Genomic DNA, 16762 nt, shown 5'->3' on the forward strand with positions numbered 1-16762 from the left:
CTCTTTTTAATAAAGAGAGAGAGCAAATTGTCTATTGAAGTCATCTACGACTCCATTAAGGTAGGAATTTTAAATGTGGGTGTATTTATAAACAAGACGATCATGGAGTTTTAATTTCAAAAAGGCATTAAATTATTTATTAGAAAACTTTATTTATTAATTATTTATTAGAAGACTTTATTTATTAATTATTTATTAGAAGACTTTATTAATTATTTATTAGAAGACTTTATTTATTAATTATTTATTAGAAGACTTTATTTATTAATTATTTATCATAAGAATTTAACACTTCTGTGCTTTAAAAGTCAGAAATATTTTCCATTGAATAAGAAATGATATTTGTGGTTCAGAAAGGTTTAATTACTGCATTAAATGCAAATGAAGCGATTATTTTAGGAATTAAAGCTCTCTTAGAATAATTAATTCCGATGTGGTCGGGGCAATTACGAAGCTTTCGTTTGTTTTACAGTTTATCTTTAAACAGATTTATTTTTTCTTAACTTCAAGAGTAGAATTATTATCCGCCAGGTTTAAAACAGAATGTTTTTCCGTTTTAGATATATTGATGGTTTCAGATAAATTGTTTGTTTCTAAATATACAGATTGTCTTTGCTTTATTTTGAGATACTAAAAGAGTGCAATGTAATGCATTAGATACAATAACATTCGTTTGTTGAGATAATTTTTTATGTTTAAAAGCATTTAACAATTGCAATTCCAAACAAATATTTGTATTCATGAATTCATTTCAAATTGATTGAGCATTCTCTCCACACTTTTACAACTTTAGTAAATCTTGATTATTCATTTGATATTAAACATATAATTAGCATAACAAAATATTTAGAAAATATATTAAACGATTTTAAGAACAACAGATGCAAAAATAGTATCGAAACTTTTGAGATATCTTTTGACTATCATTTACTATTGTATTCTAATATAAATTAAAGACTGAAGAAAAATCAAGTTTAATCGACATAAAATAACTTTATTTAAGTGCAACAGTAAATAATTATCTTTAAAAAATTAAAATTGGGATTTGGGGAATACTAGATTAAAAAACCCAAATTCCAAATTCATGGAAACAATATATTTTTAGTAAATGTTTTGAATATTCTCTTGGTGTATGCACTGAATATATTCTTAGTGTATTCATTGCATATATTCTTAGTGCAAGTGTCGAATATATTCTCAGTTTTTGTGTTGAATATAATCTTAGTCTTTGTGTTGAATATATTCTCAGTTTATGTGTTGAATATATTCTCAGTTTATGTGTTGAATATATTCTCAGTTTATGTATTGAATATAATCTTAGTCTTTGTGTTGAATATATTCTCAGTTTATGTGTTGAATATATTCTCAGTTAATGCATTGAATATAATCTTAGTCTTTGTGTTGAATATATTCTCAGTTTATGTGTTGAATAAAATATTAGTCTTTGTGTTGAATATATTCTCAGTTTATGTGTTGAATAAAATATTAGTCTTTGTGTTGAATATATTCTCAGTTTATGTGTGTTGAATATATTCTCAGTTTATGTGTTGAATATATTCTCAGTTTATGTATTGAATATAATCTTAGTCTTTGTGTTGAATATATTCTCAGTTTATGTGTTGAATATATTCTCAGTTAATGTATTGAATATAATATTAGTCTTTGTGTTGAATATATTCTCAGTTTATGTGTGTTGAATATATTCTCAGTTTATGCGTGTTGAATATATTCGCAGTTTATGTGCTGAGTATAATCTGAGTCTTTGTGTTGAATATATTCTGAGTCTTTGTGTTGAATACAATCTTAGTATATGTGCTAAAATATATTGATTTTGGAGTTCATTTTTTAATTATTCTTTTAGAAACAATTTTTCAATTAGAAAAAGATTTTAAACTAATGTATATGCTGTACACATGTCCCCAGATATTAAAAAAGCAAATCGTCATTTATGCTTTTATTATTAAATATACTGATAATGAATTGTTCTGCGTTCGTTTTCTTAAGACAATCTTTGCCTCTTCATCAGAAAATTGCTAATTTCTATCTACATACAACTTGTAATTATAAAGATACTTCACATGTTTCAAATATTTCAAGGAAAACAACACAAAATTGAACGCAGCATAACCATATTAAAAATGGATGGAAAAAGCATATGTATGACATATTATTTCATATTGGGTTGTGCAAGATAATCGAGTACTAGTAATCCAGTTATCAATCCCAATTTATTGATCAAAAACAATTCTAAATATGCTACAAATTTTTTTCTATATTTTTTACGCTTAAATGAAACATATAGCTTTTATTATTATTCTTTATGCTCCAGAAAATAATACACTCCACAAATGAATGTAACAATTGATGCAAAAACAAAAATGTTTCATATTCTCTATATTCAAATTACAAAATCTCCAATTTTCCCTTCTAAGCTAAGTCTAAAAAAGAGTCTTCATTTCATAGAGGTTACTTTTCAAAAGATAAATTCCAACTAAAATCACTTTATGATCTTAAATATTGTTTCTTTTTGAAATAAGGAATAAAATGAATTTACAAAAACTTGACCCAAATTCCATATTTTTATTTTAATAAATAAAAAAAAATGTTCAGATGTGTTACGTTCTTCCATGATAGAAGAGTAACGAAATTTTTGCCTTTTTCTTTTAGTAAAATCGAAGTCTACTAATATAACCAACACCAGATGGCAGTTTTCACGAAATATGATTTCAATTATTAGATAGAGTATCCTCTGAGGATACAGTACGTTCTATTAGTTTCAATTTTTCAATCAAATAAATAATATTAATTTAGTTCCTGTGAATTATATTAATTGCTTATTAATATAATTAACGGGAACTAATTAATTTATTACGGGAACTAATTATATTAGTTCCCGTAATAAATTATATTAATTGCTTCCGTGAATTTTAATAATTAAAAAAATATTTTTTTGCGTTATTCATTGCAATAGTTCTTATTGTAAACATTAAATTTAAACCGTTATCATTCCTTCATCAAGTATTTCCACCCATTATTTTTTTCATTGTTGAAATCTAAGGGAACAAATCTGTTTATCATTTGTGCTGCTTGTATCAGGAATCGGAAAATGGCATTACAATATTGAAAAAAGCAACGTACAATTTTAAATGGATTTACTATCCAGACAATCAAATATTCATTGACACTATGATGTCACGAGACTCGACACTATTAGGAATGTCCATGCAGCCATTCGCGAGGACAAGTGTAAAGCTATTTAAATAAAATTTAATTACAATTCAACATTTAGAAATATTTTATAGCTAAAATACTGACCATCAAATGAATAAGAGATTGGATTCTAATCAAACAATTTTATATTTTCATATTTATTATAAAAGAATAAGTACATGATTGAAAGAATTTATGTTTAGATACCATTCTTATAAATTATATTTATTTGCTGTCATAAATTATGAGCTATACCGGACCATTTACTATATAAATAATCAAATTTTCTTTTCTTAGCTAATATAATTATTATACATTAAAGATAAAAAAATGAGAGAATTCTTGTAGCGAATAACCATAAATTATCCTAACTTTATACACGTACTTCATTTGTGATTCATTTATTACTTTTGGACTATGTTACATTCTTAAAAGGGATATTGTTAGTACTTTTTCTTCAGAAATTGCTTGCAGTGAAACACGAGAGAAAAGTTGCAGAAAATTCATTAATACTTCTATAATTTAATATATAAATAATTTAACAATATCTAATTTAATATATAAATAATTTAACAATATCTAATTTAATATATAAATAATTTAACAATATCTAATTTAATATATAAATAATTTAACAATATCTAATTTAATATATAAATAATTTAACAATATCTAATTTAATATATAAATAATTTAACAATATCTAATTTAATATATAAATAATCACAATTTCGCTTTTCAACTAATATAATTATCAACTAATATAATTATTATACATTAAGGATAAAAAAATGAAGGAATTCTTGTAGCGAATAACCATAAATTATCCTAACTTTATACTCGTACTTCATTTGTAATTCATTTATTACTTTTGGGCTATGTTACATTCTCAAAAGGGATACTGTTAGCACTTTTTCTTCAGAAATTGCTTGCAGAGAAACATGAGAGAAAGGCAGCAGAAAATTCGTTAAAGCTTCAATAATTAATCACATCTGGTGAAAGAATGTATCTGTCAAATAACGATGATCACTAAAATGGATTACTTGGGTCATGATTCGGTGCCAACAAAGGCTATTCAATAAATTGGGCATTAGCGATTGTCTTTTTATGTGGGTAATAGAATTTCAATTAAATGTCTCTTGCAATACTTTATTAAATATTCTCCTTAGATTTTTTTCTTGATAAATACATAATGCTATTCAAGGAATTAGGAAGCAAAATGGTCTACGAATAAGATAAATGAATTAGGAAGTCAAAAGAATATGGAATAAATTCAGTTTACTTAATTATTTTCTTCATTTACAGGAATATCTAAGTTTTTTTTAAAAACCATTGATTACCCAATTACTTTCAGTCAACAGTATTAAGATTATTGTATTAGATAATCTTAATACTATTATCTAATATAATAATAAATAGATTATTGTATTTGATAAATTAACTTTTAAAGTGAATAAAGCGAAATCGTTTTTGCATTAAATAAAATCTCTAACAGCTCAAGAATATTTTATTCTTGGAATTTCAAGTGTGCACACGCATAAATAATAGAATGAGTATGAAAATCTGAAAAACTGTGGAAGGCAGCGCCACATAGCGGGTTAAATACACTCTCTTGGATATTAATTAGATTACGAATGTTTTTCATTAAAATTTAAAAAAATATAAAATATTAGCTTCGAAACAATTTCAAATTCATTTTAAAGGAAATTATTTGATAATATTTTGAATCAAATGAGTTGTAATAAAGATTTAAAGAGGACATGTATTAACCTTCTTAGCACTAAATTACCAATAATATTATTATATTTCTACGATGTTGCCAGCAGACAAATTAAAGAACTACATTGTGGAAGTATTGTATAATATCTTGTATTAGCAAAGATTTGAAGGTTTTAAAATATCATGACAAACTGCTACAATAAAAGAGAAATAATTACTATTTTCATTAAAAATATTTCAAATAATTAATGAGAATTTGTACTTTTTTTAGATTTACTATTGGATTGAACTAATCTATTTTTGTTATAATTACTAAGCTGATTCTTTAATATCTTGTTAAATTTAGCTATCTCATGTGTTTGATTACTGATAGACGGAAAAAATAAAATTAATTACCTAAATCGGCATATCTTTTGTTTATTCTTTCTAAAAGTTATTTTATGGGCCTATTGGCTCTGAGTTTAATTCTGTACAAATGATAAAATCCAATAATTTATTGAAAAATTAGCTAATCCAATTAGTTCATATTATAAAAAAAATTAGTGACTTTAGATATTCTGTAGATATCGTTTTGTGGAAATTTAGCTGTAGACTTTCATTCTAGATCTTAGAGACATTTTTATTGTTTAATTATCTTGCGCGCGATAGATATTATACTTTTTCATTACTGAAACAAGAAAAATATTTATCGATGTCGAGATGCCTTATGCCGTATTTTTAATTCTTCTTTATAAGATATCTTTGAATTTTCCAATGGCTTGCTATTGAATTCAATGAAACTGTTGCGTAAAATAATTTCTAGAAAAAATATAGCATAACCAGTTTGTTTATAAAACTAATTATAATAAACATTTGTGTGAAGCGATATTACAATTTAATTATGTGAAGTTAGATATGGATATGCTATAAATATTATTCTATTGCTATATAGATCTAAACCTTCTTTCTAGATGTCATAATCCTTTATCTTGATTTGTTACCTCATGAGTGATATTTATTTTAACTACTCTGAGGGAAAACGAGTAATGTAAATATTTAGATAGAGATAAAACACATTTTTTTTTTCTTTCTCATATACGAATACAGAGAACGAAATTTTGTAATCTTTCGAAGATTCGAACTCGAGATTTCCCCCGTTTTTTCCCATTTCCTACTTCCTTGAGTTCGAAAAATATATTTTTGCAATTATCTATACTTTATCCGTGAACATGATGATTTAAAATTGCTCTGAACTAGACATATAAAATTTCGTATGTAAACTTTATACCAAATTTGTGGATATCTATCGAATTCTGCACGAAATCCATTGAGATAAATTCTTTTTATCTAGATGTTTGAGTACATATTAACATGATTAGTAAAAAATGTAAAAAAACTAGATGAAAAACATTTCTACACAGTTTTAGCACCTAAGATATAGAATCTATTATTTTTTTTTTATCTGTACTTTCACATAGCTGAAAGTGCGATAACTTAATAATGCATCAACTTAGACAAGTGAAGTTTTGTATGTGATTTTACTATTAAAATCTCTTTCAAATTTTAATTGAAATTGGAGGAAAAAGGCATTAAATTCCATATTGAGTACAATGGTACGAAGTAAAATTCTACTCATATGTAGAAAATAGAATTTGACTGTTTTTGAAACCCGGTTTTTAAAGTAAATTTGTCGCATTTGACCGATTAAAGAATTCATATTATTATGTAAAAATTAAATTTAAACTTGTTTGATTTGCTATTCATTCAATGCAACTGGCAGTAAATAAATTTTTTTCAACATTGCGAGTTGTGTTGGCTAGTGCTTGTCTATTGTGCACTGTGCGGCTGTGCCTGCGCACATAGAAAAGACGAGCCTAACCGATTTATTTTATGTTCGTACATATACATATGCGTTATGTTAGGACATATATATATATATATATATATATATATATATATATATATATATATATATATATATATATATATATATATATATATATATATATATATATATATATATATATATGCAATACGTCACGATTCATGACAGGTTCGCTTAGTGAAAACTGGGAACATCCTAAACTGAATATCCTAAACATTTAGAACTTCATAAAGTCTTGGGACCGACTCGTCTAACAGCTGAAGGTTTAGGGTGACGAGATGCCAATTTATTAACAAGTGAAAGTACATTTCAATTTCTGTTAAATGAACTACAAAATTTAAACACAATAAGTTTGAAATTATTATATGCTTCAGAAGAACGAATTCAAGAAAGAAGACAAGTAGAATTAACAACTTTTTTGCTGTATTTGCAAAATCCACAAATCATTTCTAGTTAAGCGAAGAAATCTATTATATCTTCATTAGCTTCAGAAACCGAAATTATTAAGTTATCTGGAAAGATATTGTCTAGAATATTTCCAAATTCTTATGTGGACATCGATTCTGATGAAGAGCAAATCGAAGAAACTCTTCATAAAAGTACTTCTTTTTTAAAAGAAGCCATAGAAAAATCAATTCAAAAGTTTCTTCAAGACCCTCAAGGAAAACTTACAAATCCAAAGACACTGAAAGTTGAATTTTCATTACATGAGGCAACGGATAAAAGAACAAAAAAACTTAGATTTGTTATTTGATGGCATGAAAACTATAAAATCAAGCTCAGTAGCTAGTGAACGAGTATTTTCAATTTCAAGCAGTATTGTAAGAACAAGACTTAGCCACCGTTCAATGGATTTTTTTTTTTTTTTATGAAATCTTATTTTTTTAGGAGAAATGAAAATTAGTGAACATAATATAAATACTATTTGAAATTTTTGTTTGAGTTTTCGTTATTTTGTGTAAGTAATATATATAAGTAATCCTTAATTTTTTATATTTTGACTTTGTTATTAATTTCGTTTTTTGTTATCTTATTTATATATTAAATAAAATATTTTTTCAATTTTTTTTTTGACAAAAACTCGAAAACCGGCTAAAACCGAGTTTATTGGAAATATTGAATTCGGAAACCGGTTTTTCAAAAATTCGGGTTTTGTATAAACCCTACTAGAAAATAGAAAATAAAAATCACGGTCTTGCTCAAGACATAACATTTTGTGCAAATTGGGAAGAACGGATAACGCCTTTATTAGAAGGTTTGCAAAATTGTTTCTGCAATCCACACGATACACTCCGCCTAGATATCTAGTTATTAGAAAAAGAGGAAAACACCCTTTTGCTTCTTTGTTCTTTCGAAAAAATAGTTTTCATCAACTTTGCATTAAACAGCAAAGTGTATATGTATTATACAATTTTTCATACGTATAAAAATGGTTTGATGAATGAATTTCGTATGACAAACGATAAGTGAGTACAAATGATAATTGAGTACAAAGTCAAATATTTATATATAATTATAATGTAATCCAATTCGTTTGTTTTTTTAAAAAAAAAATTAATTAGTTCTGAAACATTGCATTTTAACCCTTTCACTACAGATCCGGACCAACCGACCGGACAACTTCTATCTGACGTGAGGTAAAACGAGGTATCACTAAGGATGTCCTGGATTTACATCCTGCACCCATTGCTCAGAAATCATGTGGCTATTAATAGAATTTGTAAATTCGGATCAGTAGTGAAAGGGTTAATAATGTAATTTGGAGATGGAAGAAGTTTTTCTCTCTTATAATTGTGAAGTATTCAATATTTACTTAAAAATGAAAGACGAAATTTATTTTTGTAATAAATACTGTAATAAATTTTGTAAAGTACTCGCCATTCCCTAAAGCTAATGTCAAAATATGTTGTTTTGGTTATCTGCAGAGTGAATTAATATTTTTAGAGTAGCATTTTAATTAATTTTATCGCAAGTCATAAATTAGAAAATTGATATTACATCATAACAAAAAAATATTATAGTGAAATAATAATACATGTGCGATAAATTCTTTGAATCAAAAATGTATTTATCTCTTAATTATTTCAGATAATAACATATTATCTATGATTTGATATTAGCTCAATAACAAATTTTAATTATTCTAGTTACTTGTTTTTAAATAATTTTGAATATGAAGTTAATTTACAATCATCTATACTACTATTATAAATGTGAAAGTTTGGATGGATAGATGGATGGATGGATGTTTGTTAGTCAATCACTTCAGAACGGTTGAACGGAATCGGATGAAATTTAACAGAGAAATAGATTATAATCTGTAATAGGACAGAGGCTACTATTTATTCCGGTTAATTGAGTGGTTAATTTTTTATTAATTAAAAATTAAATTTCCCGCAAAAAATCTAAGCCAAATCCCGCCAAAAATGAGTAAAGCTTCAGTTTTTTTCCCCGCACTAATGAGTTAGGTTTAATATATTTTCCACCCATTATTTCAAAGGGTTCTGTTTATTTTCTTGGTGTTTGATGCATTTAAAATGAAACATTGTTAATTAATCGATCTTTCGGATTCATTCTGAAGTACTTTTAAATTAAAATAAAACAGATTAAAGGAAATTAAAAATTTCTAATCTGCATTGCGTTACCCCAATTGGCGTACAAAATTCACGCATGCACAGTGTGTTCTGATTGTTGACAACTGTGTTTTCATTTTAATTAAGAGTTAAAAAATTATGTGTATTGTACTGTTGTAGCTATCTCAATCTCGATCGATAAATAAAATAGACTTGACTTGATTTTAAAGAAATGCCGACTCGCTTTGTTTATTTCAGGTTGCAATGTAAATCAATTGTTTTTAAGTAAATTGTGTGTTTTTGTAACTAAATTGTATTTATGTTAATTATATATTTTTCGCATATGCTTATAATTTTAAGTGCATTGGTTTTTAGGTTAGTTTTCATTTTTTTATTTCTTATTATTTGATAGTTTTTCGAAATGTCCAATAAACGCAAATCTAATCTTTCGAAGAGGAGTAATAAAGCTTGGGCTATGAAAGTAGCTAGAAGACCTGTTTGTAATTTTAGTGAGCACTTGCGGATTTCAAACACACCTCCAGCTGTGGGATAAATATAAGGACGCTTTATCAAAAGATATAGTGCATAGGCTGGATGACACTCACAATAGCCTAATCATTAACGAAGCTTTGGTATTGATTGAGGATTAAATGATTTCCATATCTGGAAAATGTTTCACTGATTTCGGCCTACCCGCACCGCAGCGAAGAGTGGAATTATCAAGCGAAGTTGTGAAGGTGCTAAACTACGCCACCGCGGTTTTAGAAGCGCAGGTGAATGAAATGATACCACGATTACTTTCCGAGCAGCGTCAAATCTACGAAACGATTCTGAACCCATTAAATAGTGGAGAACAGGGATTCTTCTTTCTTGACGCACCAGTGGGTACGAGTAAGACGCTTGTGCTGCTGAATCTCCTGCCAGCCCAACTCCGCCAGGATCGCGATATAGCTTTGGCTGTATCTTCCTCGGGCATTGCTGCAACTTTGCTTAACAGCGGCTATATTGAACATTCCGTTTTCATATTGCAGCTTAATCTTGCAAGCGAATAATGCAAGCGAACATACCCCAACATGCAACATCACCAAAAACAACGACCAAAGACAGACACTGCCCAATGTTGATCAGATCGTCAGTTCTCATACATTCACATCAAAATTTCCACGCGAACGAAGTCGCGAGTAAAAGCTAGATGGAAATAATATCGTTCAGGTATGCTTTTCTTAGATTTTTAATGGAAACTTTTGAATTCATAAATTGTTAATACAGGTGATAATGCATACCGGCATATCAGAGTTTTTATGATGGTATCAAAATTCCGGAATCCGGTTATGCTTTTAACAAGAATTAGAATTTCAAAAATTATTAAAAACTAATTTTGTTCTGTAAATTTAATTTGAGTTTCAAGAATGTCTCATTTCGCCAGAATAAATCCAGAATTTCTAATTTTAATAAGTATATAAGTTCGTAAAATTATCCTCCACTAGGTAGCTCTTCTCAAATTATTTTTCCTTTAAGTTTTTTTTTCCAGTTCCGAAGTCAATTTTTAAATTTAATTTGCGTATACTAAATTTTTAAAAGTTTAATATAAATTTTCCGCATCTTCGTTAGTCGGAACTTGATAACTTTCACTTTATATTTTTAGCATCTGCATAATTGCTAGGGATCCATCATTTTTCTTCGAAAAGAAAACGCAATTAAATACATATGGAATTCCTGTTCTGACTGCAAAATTAATCCGTAATAGTCTTACGTTATGCAATGGTGGATGTTTCTTTCAGTCTGTTTGAAAGTTTTTAATGAAGATTTATTGATTTAAAAACATTATCTTTCTAAGCAATCCGTGAGTCTATTATTTTAAATTCCTGTCCTTTTAACTCTTTCATAGTACGTGAGAAAACTTACATCTTTGTTAGAAAAGTTTTGGTACAAAAGAGTATTTAATAATTCATCCCCCCCCCGCAAAATGAATCATAACATGAGTACATTTTTAATTAGTCACGGAAAATTATTCAATTAATTTAACCGAATTAATTTTTCTATGCGATTTTTAATATTCATTATATTTTATTCATAATATATCGTTAAGCCTCTTCATGTACCTAATTTTAATAATTGCTTTACTTTTTCACTCATGCTGAACATTATCATGCTCATTCATCCAGTTTTATTGTAATCCAGATATTTTTCATTTTAGTTTTTACCATCTGTCGTTATGTTATATATATATATATATATATATATATATATTTGTATTTTATTATTTCCATACTTCTTTTCAATTGATTACAGTGTATTTTTTGTTTTTTAATAAAGTCCAACTAAATCTATATCAAAACGAAAATTGACCGCATGACCTTTAGAAACGGAGATGTGGTATGGTATTAAGTGTTAAGTGTTATTTAAAAATATTTCCGGCATATTACTTTTGTCGCTCTGTTTGCATTTTAATAACTCGTAAGGAACAACATTTTCTATGCCAAATGTGTAACTTCTGAGAAATAAGATTGAGCAGGATGCAGAGAACTGAAAGATTTTTCTGTTCTTTGCATCCTGTTGTTTTGTATTTTAGGATATTTAGTCGAAATCTCCGATATGTAAAAATCTTAAAATATACTCCTATTTTTTAATAACATTTATTAATTAATATGCCTAATGATTAATGAAGTTAACAATTATTTACTAGCCGATTTTGACGACCAACTGATTTGCCGCAATTAATAAACGATAACCTTTTCGAATAAATATTTTATGTAACTTGCTATTAATAGTGTCTTCAGAAAAGTAAATTTAAATTTCAAATTTTAATAGTTATATAACTTAAACTGCTTCAGAAATCTTGCGATATTTTGAGGGCCGCGGTGGCCTGGCGGTAAGGTCTCGGCTTCGAAACCGGAGGGTTTCACGTTCGAGACCCGATTTCACTGAAGAACCGTCGTGTAAGGGGATCTGTTGAACGTTAAATCCGTCCTGACCAAACGTCCTCCCGCTGGTGTGGTGTGGTGTGGAGAGGGGGTGCCAGCTGAGGTGTCGTCCTCGTCATCGGACCGTAGTTCAAAATTACGAGGCCGTCCCAAAATAGCCCTATGGTTGCTTCAAACGGGACGTTAATATAACTAAACCAAAAAGCAGTATTTTGCTCATTCTGCAATGCACCTTCCTTAATTTCTGTATGTCCCCTAAATTCGGAGCTTCAATTTGAAACAGAGGTGATTAAACTTCCACGGTAAAAAAAGTTTATTTTTTTATGTTAAAAACAAGCATGTTTTTTTAAAAAAAATAAGTATTCATAAAGAAGAATCTTTCATTATTGAAATCTATATGCACTTTAAAATATCTTTCTTAATTTATGCAATACCTCAAAGTATTATTCAATAAAAATTTCTCTGATTTTGAAAATCAGTTTTCAGTTGTATAAAAATCAGTTTTATGTATTTCTCTCAAAAGTATTTGAGAGAAATCATAATATTCTATTATTATTATTCCTATTATTATTATTATTAATCTATAAAAGTAATAAAAATATTCTATTTTCTTGCAGTAAAAAATATATTTTTGGAAAATTTCTGTCTTAATTTTATACAATCTTTCGATCTTACGAATAATGTTCCGTAAAATATTTTTGGCACTCAGTCTTTTAAATCAATAAAAAAAATTTAAATAAAAAGGCTTCAGTGTACTGAGACTAAACTTGAAAGCTCTATAAAGAATATCCTTATTTTGAAATAATTAACCTTTTTTTAAAAACAATTAGCCTTGGGCTGGAAACGCTGACTGCGAATATACTTCCAGATGGTCATTGGAATGGTCAAAAATCGAGACTTTATATGAAATAATTTTATTCCAATTTTCATAACTTACTTAACTTCAAGTCGGAAAAAATGGAACAGTTTTATTTATTTTATAAAATTCTTAAATACTAGTATCATAAGCAATTTTACAAAATATAACTCATAGGACCAAAAGACTGTATAAAAATATAAAATTCATATTTTATCAGAACATTTATCGACTCAAATACATAAAATATAATGATATAATAAATTTAGAAAATATTTTCTTATTGCATGTATATACTTAATACTAACGGTTAAAAACATAAACACTGGACCTTCATGGTGAAGATATTCTGCATATATAAATTATGTTTACCTTAACAAAACAGAATTATTGATTAATAATAGTGATACTTTAAAATATGAAATAATTTTTTTTCCTTCACTTTTTTTTTCTAGAAAATTTTGGCTTTCATATTTATTTTATTTCATATAGATACATGCTGAAAATCATATATTTCTAATTTTAATTTAGAGTAATTATTAAATTGATTTTTAATGCGTACTTTTGTTAACATTATGGAAACACAATGATAAAGGAATATATTTTTCCTCCACGCGTAACCTGTTAGCTCAGTACAACTTCATTTTTTATATAAAATATTTTGTTGGAAAATATATTTAAAATATTTCTTGAAAATTAATTAGCACAGAAAAAGAATTCAATGAGAAAAGGAATGTTATCATTGTAAAGATAATTTTATAAATATTAAAATGATGTAAAAATAAATTTTTGCTGTAATATTTGAGAAAATTCTAACAAAAAATACCAAAATTTCTCTTAATTTTTAATTAATCAAAAATTTAAAGCATTTGTTTTGATGTACATATTTCCTCCCTCTAAAGTCTATGCGCAAAGAGTTTAATAGCTCTAGGTCAAACAATTGTGGCCCATAAAGATCCATAAACATATACATATTCACCCATATTATAAATATAAAAGATTTAATGTCTTGTAACTTGAGACATTATAGATTTATTTGAAATTATTGCGATCATTAAGAAATTCGATTATTAAGATTAAAAATTTAACATATTTAGGTCTTCTTCACCGAAGAATGCAATTTTGGAATTATGTCTCCATCTCTGTCTTCCGTAACGTATGTCCTTTATCTATACAAACAATAATTTCAAATGCTTTCAGCTAGACGGAGGAAATTTGGTATATGATCTTTGCACAATTTTTTTAAATTTCTATCAAACTTTAAACGAATTCCATTCCCAGGAAGTGTATTTGTCTTTTGGAGTACACGAAATGAGCTTGATGGACAAGATTTAGTGTGCAGTCTAAGCATCTAAATTTTAATTCGAATCAAATGTTGAACTAAATCTATGAATTGATTTAAAGTTTGTTGATCTATAAATTAGCATGCATAGTGAGATAGCACAAAACCCCAATGGCTTAGATAAATGGATTTGTCATGTTATTTTATTATTAACATTGTAGATTTGTTTCAAATTTTAACCCTTAACTGGGGAGGTGAAGTTTTAGGACTTAACTGGGGAGGTGCAGTCTAAGGGACCGCATTTCATTTACACTCAAATTAAATTTTCTAATGAATATATTAGTATAAAATATTGCTAATATATTTATTTTGCAGATATTTTTCTTGATCTATAAATATGTTTTAGAAATTTTTCAAAATATATTATCATTGGAAAATGTAAATGCGTTGGAACATACATTTTCTTCTAAAATTACATGTTACAATAAATAATATTCTTGAAAAAAACATATTACTTTTTACTTTTATATCATATTTATTTTTACAGTATATGAAGGTGTATAGAAGGCAATATAATGTAAAATTCAAGAATTATATGAAAAAAAAAATGACAATGGATAAAATTGGCCCTTTTTTTATCGGCTTGTATGACTTTCATAGCAAGGTTTTCTAGGGCATTTTAAACATACAGGTTAAGAACTAATATAAAAATCAACCTATAAATTGTGTATGTATATATCTCTTGGTATATTAATATATTTTATAAATTTTTCAAAATACATTATCACTAGAAAAATTAATTATGTTTGAACATACATATCAGAATCCGTAGAATGCGAACTTTCATCGAAAAACTCTTCTATAAAATCACTAAATCACTAATCACTTATCCTTATCTCCAAAATCACTTTCTGCTTCATTTAAAAGTGTCTGGAGCACTGCTTCATAATAGGATCAGTAAATTGGATGATATTTCGGGACCCAAGTTTTAGCGCCATCTGCTAAGCCTTGTTTATCACTGAGACACTAATAGGGAGGTTCGGTCTTAGAGACCGCGCTAAAAGAAACAACTGAATTATTTTTAAAAGCATCCGCTAAAATCGGTTGAAAAAGTGCACGTCACAAAACTGGAAGCTACAGGATCAATCCATTTAATTGAGCTAAAAATAGAATAGGGTTGACCGAAAATCCATCGCTAGCGGTCTCACAGACCGCATGTCCCCAGTTAAGGGTTAATGTCAATAGTTTGGGAAAATGCTTCAAAATGATATACTGGTTTTCTTCACTATACTATGAAACATGAAACATCCAAGTGTTTGATTGAAAATGAAGATTTGAGTACTTTTAGCTTTCACGGCATTGTCTATTGTTCCATGGCGGGGGAGGGGAGAATAATCCCTTTTTATCGAGAAGGGCAGAATGTTTCGGAAAGACCACCCCTGTGAACATATATCGTCTTCACACCTTGCAGTTCCTTCATTGATCATAGATACATTAGTAAGACATAACTTTTCTTTATTTCGCTAGGTTCGACCAACACATCTTTACCCTCGAGCACTTTTTTTTGTCTTAGACTTTTAATCAGTTTTGCATTAAGCATATTTTTTAAACAGAAAGAATGAGTGGACGGCCTGACATTTTTCCCCCGATCTGTCGAACTATTCAAACTTCTTGATAAATGAGGCTTGAAATAAGATTGGAAATCGGTCAAAAAAATCCTCGACAAAATTTTTTCGGATTCAGCCGAATGCTTTTTGCCGATCGAAAGCCATTTGCTGACGCTCGGAGAGTTTCTTTCTGGGCTCCATAATTGCCGTTCACTTCGTTGCGGATGAAAGCTGTTTGATGTTCGAAGTGCTTACAGATCTGTGACCTTGCTTTTCTTTCTCGGAAAACAAAGATAAATTCAAATATTCAGAAGATGATATATAATAACAACTTTTTTTTGGTAATAGTCGATATCTAAATGAAATTCACTAGTTAATAATCATAATAATTGGCAGAATTGGCAAACATAATGATCTAGTGAAAAATTTTATGAGTATTAATTATAGGCTGTTTTAAAATAACAATAAAAAGAAATAGAAAAGAAAATAATAACAATAAGGAAATAAAAATAAAGAAAATATAATAAAGAAAATATAATAAAGATAATAACAACAATAAGGAAAGAGCAATAAAGAAAAAAATAACAATAAAGAAAAGTTCATTTGCTGAAACATATTTGCAAATACGATATAACTAACATTTATAATTTAAAATTGCATACATTTTTTTTTAATTTTCTTTTAGCCAGCATGCATTTTTTAGTTCTTACATCAAATGTCGGTGATA

General features: G+C 27.6%; 1 protein-coding gene across 1 annotated transcript; it reads left to right on the forward strand.

Annotated features, from left to right (window-relative positions):
* The first annotated feature begins 10016 nt into the window (after positions 1–10016).
* On the forward strand, positions 10017–10418 carry LOC129973808 (uncharacterized). Its single transcript, XM_056087517.1, has one exon. The coding sequence runs from the start codon at positions 10017–10019 to the stop codon at positions 10416–10418; it is 402 nt and encodes a 133-aa protein (XP_055943492.1).
* The last annotated feature ends 6344 nt before the right edge of the window (positions 10419–16762 follow it).

The sequence above is a fragment of the Argiope bruennichi genome, chromosome 1 (genome assembly GCF_947563725.1).
Source record: "Argiope bruennichi chromosome 1, qqArgBrue1.1, whole genome shotgun sequence".
Classification (NCBI taxonomy): domain Eukaryota; kingdom Metazoa; phylum Arthropoda; class Arachnida; order Araneae; family Araneidae; genus Argiope; species Argiope bruennichi.